At 35.9% G+C, this 12,718-nt stretch overlaps 1 protein-coding gene across 1 annotated transcript; it reads right to left on the bottom strand.

Annotated features, from left to right (window-relative positions):
• Positions 1-5,030: 5,030 nt before the first annotated feature.
• Positions 5,031-5,930, bottom strand: LOC110296676 (putative vomeronasal receptor-like protein 4). The gene has a single exon (XM_021165403.1). It carries the CDS (start codon positions 5,928-5,930, stop codon positions 5,031-5,033), a length of 900 nt encoding a protein of 299 aa, XP_021021062.1.
• Positions 5,931-12,718: the final 6,788 nt, after the last annotated feature.

Genomic DNA, 12,718 nt, shown 5'->3' with positions numbered 1-12,718 from the left:
TTTTGGATAGCATTGGAAATGTAATTGAGGAAATTACCTAATAAAAATAAATAAATAAATAAAAAAGAATTCAATTAGATATATACTTAATACCCTGCACAAAATTAAACTCCAACTGGATCATTCCCTCAATACAAGGGGAGAGACCCTGAATCAGACATAAGAAAAAGTTGTGAATAGTATTGCAGCCATTGTTACAGGAAGAAATTATTCTGAACAGACCACTGACTACCCAGGCACTAAGACCATCAGTTATTAAATGTGACCTTGTGAACTAAAAATCAACTACACAGCAAAAGGCAACATCATTCAAATTAGACAGCTGCAAAATGGAAATTTATTTTTATTCTTTAATCATTTTTTACTGTCCAATCATGGTCCCCTTCCTGCTCTGCCCTCTGACTGCTCCTCATCCCAAACCTCCTCCTCCAGCTCCAAGCGTTTCCCACACTTCCACCTCAACCTGCCAGATCTTCCCACTCCTTGGGGCCTCAAATCTCTTGAGGGTTAGATGTGTCTTCTCTCCCTGGGGCCAGACCAGATAGTCCTCTGCTATATGTGTGACAGAGGCCTCATATCAGCTGTTGTGTGCTGTCTAGGTTGGTATCTCAGTGTCTGAGAGATCTCTGGTGTCCAGGTTAGTGAGACTGCTGGTATTCCTATGGAGTAGCCTCCTTCCTAAGCTTCTTCAAGCTTTTCCATAATTCAACCACAGGGGTCTCAGGCTTCTGGTCATTGGTTATGGGTGTAAGTATCTGTATCTGATTCTTTCATGTGCTTGCTGATCCATTTGAAGGGCAGCCATTCTAGACTTATATCTATGAGCATACAATAGCATCAGTAATAGTGTCAGGTCTTAGAGCCTCTCCTTGAGCTGGATCCCAATTTTGACCTGTCACTGGGCCTCCTTTATCTCAGGCTCTTCTCCTTTTTCTGTCCATATAGTTCTTTAACAGGAACAATTCTGAGTCAGTGTGGGACGCCTGACTCGCCAGCAAGAAAGACACCACAATAGGATCCTTCTGCACATGTTTATTGGGCTGCGCATTGACTGTGTAGGCGAAAGACTCCGAGCCCTGGGCCTCTCACTCTTATATACTATCAGTTCCCATCCACTCACAGCAGGCCACATCACCTCACCAGGTACGCAGCTTCAGCTAATCAGGGCAGCAGGGGCATATCTCCACCAAAATGGCTTCGCCAGTAACCTGGTACACCTGCGCAGCTCTCACGATGTTTGATGTTTGTGGTTTATATGAGGAAGTCAGGTGCAAGTCATACGACTTAGCTGCAGACCCTGGTGCCTTTGAGACTGCCGCCACACCTGCTCCCCACAAGTCAGGACAAGAATCAAAGATGTCAGGACAAGAACTCAAACAGGGCAGGATCCTGGAGTTAGGGGTTAATGCAGATGGGCACAGAGGGGTGATACTCATTGGCTTGCTTCCGTTGAGTTTCTCAGCCAGCTTTCCTATACTGCCCAGGACATCCAGTCCAGAAATGGTACTTTCTAGAGTGCATGGAGTCCTCCCTCATTGATCAATAACTGAGAAAATTCATTATTCAATATTATGGATCTCATAGAGGCAATTCCTCAACTGAGGTACCTTCCTCTTTGATAATTCTAGCTTGTATCAAGCAAAAAGAACAAGTCAGTACAGGGCTATTATTCAAAGTTCTTTATTATATAAAGAACTCAAAAACCTTGACATCAAGAAAACAAATAACACAATCTAAAACTAGTGTACAAACTTAAGCAAAGAAATCTCAAATGAGAAAATTTAAAAGGCTGAGAAAGATGTAAAGAACAGTAAACATCTCTAGTAATAAGTGTTCTGCAAATTAAAGCTACTTTGAGGTTTAACCTTATACCAAACAGAATGGCCAAGATAAACAATACAAAAGACACTTAATGCTGACAAGATTTGGAGTAAAGAGAACACTCATGTATTGTTGTTGGGACCACAAACTTGTACACCCACTATGGAGTCACTCTGGTGGTTCCTTGAGAAGTTGAAAATAGATCTACTTCAAGATGCAACTATACCACTACTAGACATATACACAGAAAACACTTCTTCCTACTACAGATATATTGTTTCTTCATAATATACAGAATTTGGAAACATCCTAGATATCCATCAATGATGAATCAGTAAAGAAAATGTAGTTCATTTGCAGACAAAGGAGTAAATCTAGAAAAAGTAATTCTGAGTGAGGTAAAACAACCCAGAAAGACATATACAAAATATTTGATTGATAATATGTGGATTTTAGTTATTAGCTCATTGCTAAGCAAGACATAATTCACATAACCACAGAGGTTAGTTATAGAGTAATGGTAGAAAGGGAAGGATGGCTTTTCTTTGGACAGGAAAATAGACTAGATAATTATGGATATATTCATGGATCTGAAATAAGAGGATGAACCCAGGAACAGGGAAGATGGGCAAGAAAGTGAAAGTGGGAAAGGATAGCTAAAAATGAGGAACTTTTAAGGGGTCATATGTAAACGTAGTAGAGCAGAAGCTTCCTAAAATATAAAGGCAATCTAAATAAAATAACTAAATATCAGGGAAGACAGAGCCCAAAATGAAACCTGCCATCACCCCATGAATCTCCTAGTACTGGAAATTGCTTACATCTAATTGAATTACTCTCAAAAGATGCTACATGGGAACCTCAAACAATATAGTGAATTGTCAAAACTATTGTTTGTTCTCCACAAATTGATGGTAAGGCCATATTCCTGAGGATATCACTTACACAACTCATTAAACATGAAGAAATCAAGGTTGTAACTATCTGGATGATTTATCCTAACTCTTCAGGGTTCATGATATTGTGAAGTTCCATGCACACTACATGAAGAGAAAGTTAAACACCAATGCAGCTAAGCAAACTTCAGACTGTAATAGTAACAGGCCTGAAAGATAAGGTTGGTTGTGCAACAGTGGCATAAAGCCTGTGAAAGTAATCAAGCAAGATCTGGTTTGCTTTACACCATGCACTCTATGAATGAAGCCATTGCCAGCATTTCTTAGGTAGACAAGCACCTGAGACTAGGTAGGCCAGGGACTAAGGAGCAATTGAATACTAGTGTTCTTATAAAAGAATGTAGCAATAAAATTTCTCCAAATAACAGCCTACTGGACTCATAGATAAGACTTGCTAAATCATCATTACAGAAACTTCGTCCAACAGTAAATGGGAAGAGATACAGAGATCCACAGCAGGAATATATGCAGGGAGCATGAGATCTTGAAACATTCAGTCCTATACTGTATGTCATCACTACATTCTTTCCCTAAGAGCCCGATGAACTTTGCGGAAGAGATGGTAGAAAGACTAGAAAAGCCAGAGGGGATGGAGAACACCCAGGAAACAAGGCCCTCTAAACACAGCACAAGAGCACATATAAACTCAGAGACTGGCAGCATGCACAGGGACTGCACAGATTGCACCTGATAGTGACTAGAGTAGAAGTAGATAAAGCCCCTCCCTAACCCAAACACTATCTGTTTGTTTGTTTGTTTGTTTGTTTGTTTGTTTTATAAGATCCCTGTGTTGAACTTGTGTGCTTCTATGTCTGTATGAGTTTATTGCTCTTTTTCTTTTACTCTTTTTAAACTGTTTGTTTTTCTCTGTTCTGGTTTGTCTATTTTGTTTTACATTATTGGGGTTTATTTTACTATTATTGCTTAGATGCCTTTTGTTTCATAAGGAGAGACAAAAGAAGTTTTGCTCTAGATGAGAGAGGAGGTATGGAAGAACTGGGAGGACTTGGGGAAGAGAAAAACTTAATCAGAACATATTGTATGAAAAACCCCTTTTTTCCAATAAAAGAGGAACATAATTATTAAATGGTGATATATAGTTGAACTCCTGTATATCCAGAACCAGAGAGGCAGAGATGGGACAATCCTTATGTGGTGGGCTCCTCTTTGGTAAGCTCCAGGTACAGAAGAGACACACACCTGTAGGTGAATTGCTTCTGAAAAACAAGAGCCAATATTATCTCTTGGCTGCAGTATCTATATCAACACACATTCGTTGTCAGTGGACATATACACAAGCATACAGACATTCACAAAAACCACATTGGACAAATATATCTGTATATAAACAAGATTTATTAATCACTGATATTTCAATTAATATAAATGAAATGAAGTGCAAATAAACAAACATAAAAAAGTTTCATGTAGGACTAATTGGTAATGATTGTAAAAATTGGAAAACATAAATTTCCATTAACTTATGATCAAGAGAAATTTTAAATTAATAAACAAAATTAAAGCTATGTTTTTAACTAAACTATGAATGGATGTAGATTAAAATGGTTTCAAAGAAGAGGCTTTCAATGTCACTATCACTCTGAAGCTTCTGTCGAATAACCTCAGCATCAAGGACACTTTTGTGATAAAGTAAAAAGGAGAATTCATGTGGAAAGAGCAACTTATGGTATACAATAAACCTAAGAAGTTTATAGTACTTAATTTCAGTAATGTCAACAGAATATATGTATGTATTACCACAAACTTTATTTGAATCATATGAAGAATATCACTTTGCTACTTGGAAAATTGAAGTTTAATAAGAGTCTGTGATTTAAAACACACACACACAATTACTGGGACTACACCAACATGGCAACTAGTGTCATCTGAAACTGCAGTTTCCAGGGGAAGCCTCTTCTGTCTTCTGTGCATGTTAGGAATGCAGCCATGCATACATGCTGGTACAGCACTTGTACATACTAATAAAAATAAGTGAACCATTTTTTTAGAAGAGAGTCCGATTTTTTAAAGATTTATTTATTATATGTAAGTACACTGTAGCTGTCTTCAGACACTCCAAAAGACGGAGTCAGATCTTGTTACAGATGGTTGTGAGCCACCATGTGGTTGCTGGGATTTGAACTCCAGACCTTCGGAAGAGTAGTCAGGTGCTCTTACCCATTGAGCCATCTCACCAGCCCATAAGTGAACCATTTTTAAAGGAGGAGAAATAAACATATTTTAGAAAACCTAGTGGCACTTTGACTGCAAGTTTTTCAGCACATTTATTATTCTCTTATCAGAACTAATTTGTACCAAAGGAGTAATTGTGGGATAAGCATATACCAGAAACTTCTGAACAGTCAGGAGGACTGGGTCATACATCCATAACAGGAGTGAGGTGAATGAGATGATGAAATCCACCCAGTACATGACCACAAAGAAAACTACTAGCAGCAAGATGGTCCGGGTGGCCTTTTTTTCAGGGGATGTGCTCAGGCTGTTGATGCTATGAAGATGCTTGTATTGTCTCTGATGCTTGTGCAAAATATTCACCATGTATGCACTTGTGGTCAGCATGACTGCTACAAGAAACACATCTCTGGAGGTTGACAGAATAGCAATTAATTCCCTGATGATGTAGTTCATGGGGAAGAGTGAGCAGGATTTAGTGACCTTCACCTGCTTGGTCTCACTGGCATTGGTAAAACCACCAACAAAGAAAAGCATGTTACTACAAACAGACAAATTGAAAAACCAAATATAGAATAATGCATTGTTCATGTACTTTTTAAGTTTCTGTTTAAATTTTGCCAGCATAGAGGTACTGGGACTGATTGTGACAGCCTGGAAAATACTCAGGAGGCAGGTAATGCAGATAGAGAGGCCTCTCATTACCCTACTTGTATAAAAAGTTGCTTTACATTTTATGTCATTCTCAATGTTTAGAAACCCAAATATGTCTGCGAGCCAAATATTTCCTCCAGTGAGGAACATGATTATGTGAACCAAAGTCAGTTGACAGGAGATCAGGTCCATGGGTTTAGGTCTGTGACCTAGAATTATGAAAATATAGAAAAGAAGAAGAAACACATTGGGTAGAATTCCAAACCCAGCTTGGAAATAAAGGACATTCTCTATTGAGGACATAAATGCAGAGTATTCTCATCTTAAAAACATAGTAGCAGTGTATTTCATATATAAGGAAATAAAACAGCATACGTGAAACTTGTGATTCATTGGATGATGTGTATATATCATCATTCTATTTTCTCTAAGTCTTCATTCATCCTTCTCTTCTAATTCTGAGGTTCCAGAGTATTCATCATGGCCAAGATTTTTATATGCCATTCATGTGTTTCCTGGATATGAGATATTACAGATAATAAGTGCCTTTATATTCATAGCTATACAGAATGAATACTTTGTCTCATGCAACTAAGTCTAATGCATTAGAAATCCAAACCTATTGTTTTAAATTGTCTCATTTTATAGTCAACACCTAAAATAGTCCTAATGAGTATAGAATATTTATCACATCCATGAAACTGAACAAAATGTGTGTTGGTGTAGAAAAAATATCAAGCCATTCTGTATGCAGAAAAGCTTTAGGGTTAAGGCTGCAGAGATATATTAGTGGATAAGAGCACTTTTAACTCTTGTGAAAGACCAGGCTTAGATTGCTAGAAATGACATGATGTCTCCTGACCAACTGTGACTCTAGTTTGGGGGAAATCCATGGACTCTGACGTGGAATGTTGGTGATACATCTAAATGCACTCAAGGGAAATATTCATATATGTAAAATAAAATAAATCAATCTTAAATAGTTGTATAAAAACTCAAGGATAATAGCTAACTCCAAATTGAAAGAACAGTAGCCATAGAGCAATTTTAAAATTGCAAATTCACAATACGAACTAACCAGTACCCCCAGAGCTCGTGTCTCTAGCTGCACATGTAGAAAAAGATGGCCTAGTCAGCCATCACTGGGAAGAAAGGCCCCTTGGTATTGCAAACTTTATATGCCCCAGTACAGGGGAATGCCAGGGCCAAGAAGCAGGAGTGGGTGAGTAGGGGAGCAGGGTCGGGGGAGGGTATAGGGAACTTTCGGGATAGCATTTGAAATTTGAAATGTATATAAAGAAAATATGTAATAAAATGTGCTTAAAGATGATAATTTAAGAACAAAAAATTGCAAATTCACAAAAATATATGTATAATAATTTTTATTACTCATACATATAATTTATTAACATAGCACAAGTAATATGAGTGATACAAAAAGATTATAATACAGTTAAATTATACTAACATGTAGGGTTTTTTTTTTCTTTTCCCAAAGATATGTTCTTAAAGACTCTTCTCATCCATTGCTCTGAAAATGTTTATCACATAAAGAAAATGATGCATCTTCTAATTGATCAAGTGGTATCTTTTTCTGGAATTCACTGAAGCCGAGACTGGACCAGAAAAGACCATAGCTACCATGACTGCAGAGTTGTTAACATATGCATCCACTGAAAAAAAGTAATTTGATTTATTTGGGAAGCAATTGCAGGGCTGGGAGCTTTCACAATAGTTTAAATTATAATATTTAGTTGTAAGTACTAAAACTCAAAGTATGTCCCTAAGCAATCATAAAAGTGGAAAAGCCACCACTATTAAATTGACTCAGACCAAAAATCAAAGCAGTGTACATATGACTATCTCAAGAGATATGCAATAAGAGACCAAGAGCTGCTTCCTACTTAGTTCTACATTTAACAAGAAAGATCACTTTACCTCTTCATTATCACAGTATTTAATTTTCACAAAGTCCTGTTTTATGAATTTATGGTGATCTTTGCCTTCTGCTTTGTGGAGATTTAGTGACCTAAGGGACATACAAACATAATTCATGCCAAGTATCAATTATATTTTACACTTCACCTAAAGTAATAACCTAAAAGCTATGCAACTGCTCAGAGAGAACATAAAGTGACTATATGACTCTTGGATAACAAGATAAATGGTATTGTACTGTCTACTGTCAGAAATAAGAATAAGACTTCAGGAATCTCAGGAGATAAGACCTTAGCCACCCAAACTAGTTCCATGGAATTTTAATGAAATAGATAATGACAATAGAAATAAACATTTATCACTTATTACTAAGGTATTAATTCAGAGCTATTACCTGATACTCTTAAATAACTTAAATGGATGAATTATTCGTTATAAATTAAGATTAACACAGGTGTAACAGTAAGCACACAGATGCTCACTAGAACATTACAACCTAACAGTTATGAGCCAGTTCCCCTGAGATGAAGTAGCAGCAGCAGAGATGTCACTGCAGAGACTTTGTAGAACCAGTCATGCCCAGATCTCCTTCATCACAAGTTATATAGCATAATCAGTTTTCAGAAAGATAAGAAAATGTTCACTTGTGAATCTCTGTCTCCTTCTCAGACATCTCCCCCTAACCCCCATGTGTGTGTTTGTGTGTGTGAAATTATACTGCTGAGACTAAGAATTGAGCAATGACACATAGTGGGCCAGGGTTACAAGCATGAATAACTTTATATCAAATATGTGAAAACTGAAACTTATATAAAATGTTTTTTAATTAAAATGAACTTTAAAGAAAATGGAGAATGTGTCTTTTGCTTCCAGCTGACCTGATTAAATCAATGTTCCCCGCCTAATACATCAGTACAGATATTTAATGTAAATTTCTGGAATGAAACTAATAACTCTGTAATGATTACAAACATAAACTCAAAAATTATCTTTTTTTTTTTAGTATTGATACTCTGTGGCCAGTGATATAATAACACTACTTGGCAGCATTTCATTTCATTTTTAAAAATCATCAATATTTTAATTCTATATAATCTGTTTTCCTGTTTCAGTATTGGTGTGTGTGTGTGTGTGTGTGTGTGTGTGTGTGTGTGTGTTGAATGAAAGGAGGGAGGGAGATTGCAACCTGAGGTTCAGACAGACTTCAGTCAAACCCATGCACCTCCTGCCTTGAAAGTGCTGGGATCATGTGTATGTGCCAATACATCTCCCTTCATTTTCCATTTTAATCTCCTATATACATTAGTAATTGATATTTCAGGAAAATCAAAGTGAACTTGTGGTATTAACCATCTAAACTTGAATTTACTTTGCATCTCTTTGGGAATGCATATTTCAATGAGCAATTGTTTTTTGTAATTATTGGAGGAAAGCTTGCAGGGTTTGATATTAAATAATTGTATGCTGTTTGAGAATTGCAAATATTTTTCTCAATGCTAATAAACAGTTCACTCAATAGTATAACACAATCAATACTAAAATGTTTAATTTAGAAAACAATATATTAAAATCTAATTTATTTTAATTGAAATGCTCAAGTGTCTACTGGAGCTTATCCAGTTTACCTGTTTGTAAGGATAACTTTACATAGATTTAGTAAGTGAGGTGAGATTTGCAGATAGATACTTTTGAAACACACAGATAAGATTATTAGAAATCTACTAAAGAAGGCTTCATTAGAAATCTTTGCAATAGAATAAACAAACCTCTTAATTTTTTAAAAAACAATTGTTATATAATGTTAACAATGTCTTATAATATCCTAGGCCATGAGTTGATACTTCCCTACATATTCTTAAGTTTATACAAATTACTATGTTTCAAGCTCAGAGAATAGCTTCTTCTTAACTCAATTTACCTTCATCAGTTTTCTTCACATGAGACAAAAGAAATCAGGCTGGAGACATAGAAGGCAATCAATCTGAGTTCTCTCATAAAGCCTGCAAAAAAAAAAAAAAATCCAAACTGAGATTTTAAGAGTTTTATTCTTCAAGTCTGTGTTTAAGATATGGTTATATATGTGAGAAAAGTTTCCATAAAATAAAAATCATAAAAAGAAATTTTCAGAAAAAGACAGTGTGCTATAAAATAAGAAAGTGATAAATAAATAGAAAGTCACAGAACACAATGCCTATAAAACTGCAAAGATTATAGAAAAGGAGAATCAAGGAACTCGGTAAATACAAAAGGAAATGGAAAACAACAGGGCATGAAAAAGACGACTAAGCAGAGTTTATTCAGAATGGCTAGGATTTTCCCAATAAGCCTCTCAGAAATAAAAAAAAACAAAAACAAAAACAAAAACAAAAAAACATAGAAAAGGAATATCAAATTACCACACCTTAACAACACAAAATTATCAAATCTTATAAGATCAGTTTGAAAGAAGAGTCAGCCATCAGAATATCCTTTGGTTTAACAGAAATCCTGTAAGAATAACATACTTTTCAGAATTCTGAGAAATAGCAGCAGCTGTGTCCAGCCAAACCATCAGTCAAGTGTGAAGTTGGAATAAACACATTTTAGGCCTGGAAGGAATTAAAAAACAAAACTAAACAAAAACAATCAAAGAAACATTTTCCAAGCAACTTTCCTAGATAGACATAGAGCATTTTAATGAGTAAGAAAGTAAATTTCCAGAAAAACAATTAATTGACCTAGTAACCATGGTTAGAATTACTACACACATAACTATGAGAACAGACAGGAATTTGGCTAGATACAAACCAAAATGTTTAATGTACACCTAGATTATTGTCCTAACTACAGTGGATTTGAAGCTGAGACAGTGGAAATAAAACAATAGATGAAAATGGAGCAGTATTGATGCTAGGACATCATAAAAGTGTGATATAAAAAACAGTCCTGTGAAGCACAAGGTCCCCAATGAAGGGGCTAAAGAAAGTACCCAAGGAGCTGAAGAGGTTTGAAACCCCACAGGAGGAACATCAATATGAACTAACCAGTACCCCCAGAGCTCCTAAACCACCAATCAAAGAAAATACATGGTGGGACATGTGGCTCTAGCTGTATATATATTAGAGGATGGCCTAGTTGGTCATCAATGGGAGGAGAGGCGCTAGGTCCTCTAAAGGTTCTATGCCCCAGTATAGGGGAATGCCAGGACCAGGAATAGGAGTGGGTGTGTTAGGGAGCAGAGAGACAGGGGAGGGAATAGGGGATTTTAGGAGGGGAAACTAGGAAAGGGGATAACATTTGAAATGTAAATAAAGAAAATATCTAATAAAAGAAACAAAAAATAAATAAATAAAATAAAATAAAAACAGTCCTGTCTTCTTCAAACAACATTCATGGTTATTGTAGAAGTAAGGCCTACCCACTTGATAAGTATCTTTTCATATTTTCCAATTGACATGAAGAAATATTGAGGACTGCTTAAAGCAATAATTTTTCAACAAACATATGCTATCAATAGATGCAACATATTAAATATCAGGAGTTACAATAGCAGGTCAGAGCTATCAGGTCTCCATATGGATGAAGAAACAAATGCCTGTTTTATAATCCTCTATAATTTCAAAACACTTAACTTAAAAATAAAAGTCATTAATTTGTAAAAGTAAAAATTTACTTGAAATTTTTGTAATTTCATGAGGGACAAAGAAGAATAAAGGGTGGCCTGGAGAGGAGTACTGAGCAGGAACCTAAGAGAAAAAGAAATTACATAGAGAAGACTCCATAAATCATCTTAGAAAGCAGCCTTCTGAAAATGTACTTAGGTAAATGTAAAGCAGATAATCAAAGTAGCTTAGCCTAATTTCTAATTACAGTCACTGGAATGAAATAATAGTTGTAATATATTTGTAAATAAGAAATAAATATCAATAAAATAAAATTTAATTGCTGAGACTATCAAAAATAGAAAATTACTGATAAACACTAAATTAGTGAATATTTCTTGTATAATCCTAGCTTAAAGTTTCACTTTATTAAATGCATACAGTCAGCTAACTGGATAAAAAAGTAAAATGAGAAAATGCAAAGCACAATTGAAATGTAACTTAATACTATAAAAGTACTCCTGCACACCAATGAGTGTGTGTTTTTTGTTTTCACCCTTTAAGGTATTTCAGTGTTCTGTTATAGGAATTTAAAACCAACGCACTTCAATACTGGAATGTATAGAGTACACACTCAGGAGAAGCTTTGTCAGACATGTTCTCTAAATTATTGCATCTGGAGTGACATTTTACATGCACATTCATTGTAAATATGATGGATTTCGTGATATGTTCATTCAAAATATAATAACCATTGATAAACTTTACCCTTTAGCCTTTCCTGTCTCTTTCTACATTGTTCTGCTAGGCCCCTGTCCTCTTTCCAATAGCCCCCTTCTGGTGTTACATATGTAATCAGAGACCACATTAAGTGAAATCTATGTTCTTTTATAAATGGTTACCACAGATACCTTTATGACTATAAGCATCTGTTGAATGCTTACTATACAGTATGGCTCAAAAGTAACATTCTAAGTGGAAACTTCTCTAATAATTTATTACAGAATATTCTGTTTCCTTCTACCACTTACTGCTCTCATTGTAATGAAGAGTAAAGAAACACTCACCCAGCTTTTCTTTTGACACACATTCCTGTAGAACGAGGCCCCAAGTAGTAGTTATGAGGAAGAAATGTAGTCAGGTCATCTCCCTCTAGTTCCATAATTATCATGTCATCTGGAGAGGGCAGTTCTGATCTTGAGGTTGTTACAACATGGTGCCATCATATAGAAAAGTGAACTTCCCTAGTTCCAAGGAGACAGTAGAGTAGGAACAGCTGAGCTCCATATTTCCCATGTGTAAACTATTCTCTCCAGGTCATATGAGTCTTTGTGGATTAACTGATCCAAGTCCATGGGAACACAACAAAAGTAACAATAGTAATATCTCACTTACAAGCAGAAAATATTTTAGATTCCCCAAGGTATCCTTCCTACTTCCAAAACATTCATGGTCCCCTCCACACTTACTTGACAGTGGCTTCGGTGTCTCACTTAGAAATTAGCAACTCGCCGGGCGTGGTGGCGCACACCTTTAATTCCAGAACTTGGGAGGCAGAGGCAGGTGGATTTC

This window comes from Mus caroli, chromosome 6, assembly GCF_900094665.2.
Source record: "Mus caroli chromosome 6, CAROLI_EIJ_v1.1, whole genome shotgun sequence".
In the NCBI taxonomy this organism is placed as follows: domain Eukaryota; kingdom Metazoa; phylum Chordata; class Mammalia; order Rodentia; family Muridae; genus Mus; species Mus caroli.
Note: the sequence above shows the minus strand (reverse complement) of the source record. Positions and strands in the feature narration are given on the sequence as shown.

What these genes read in the sequence shown, in the direction of transcription:
- LOC110296676 (XM_021165403.1), bottom strand. Translation starts at nt 5,930, where the DNA reads ATGTCCTCAATAGAGAATGTCCTTTATTTCCAAGCTGGGTTTGGAATT.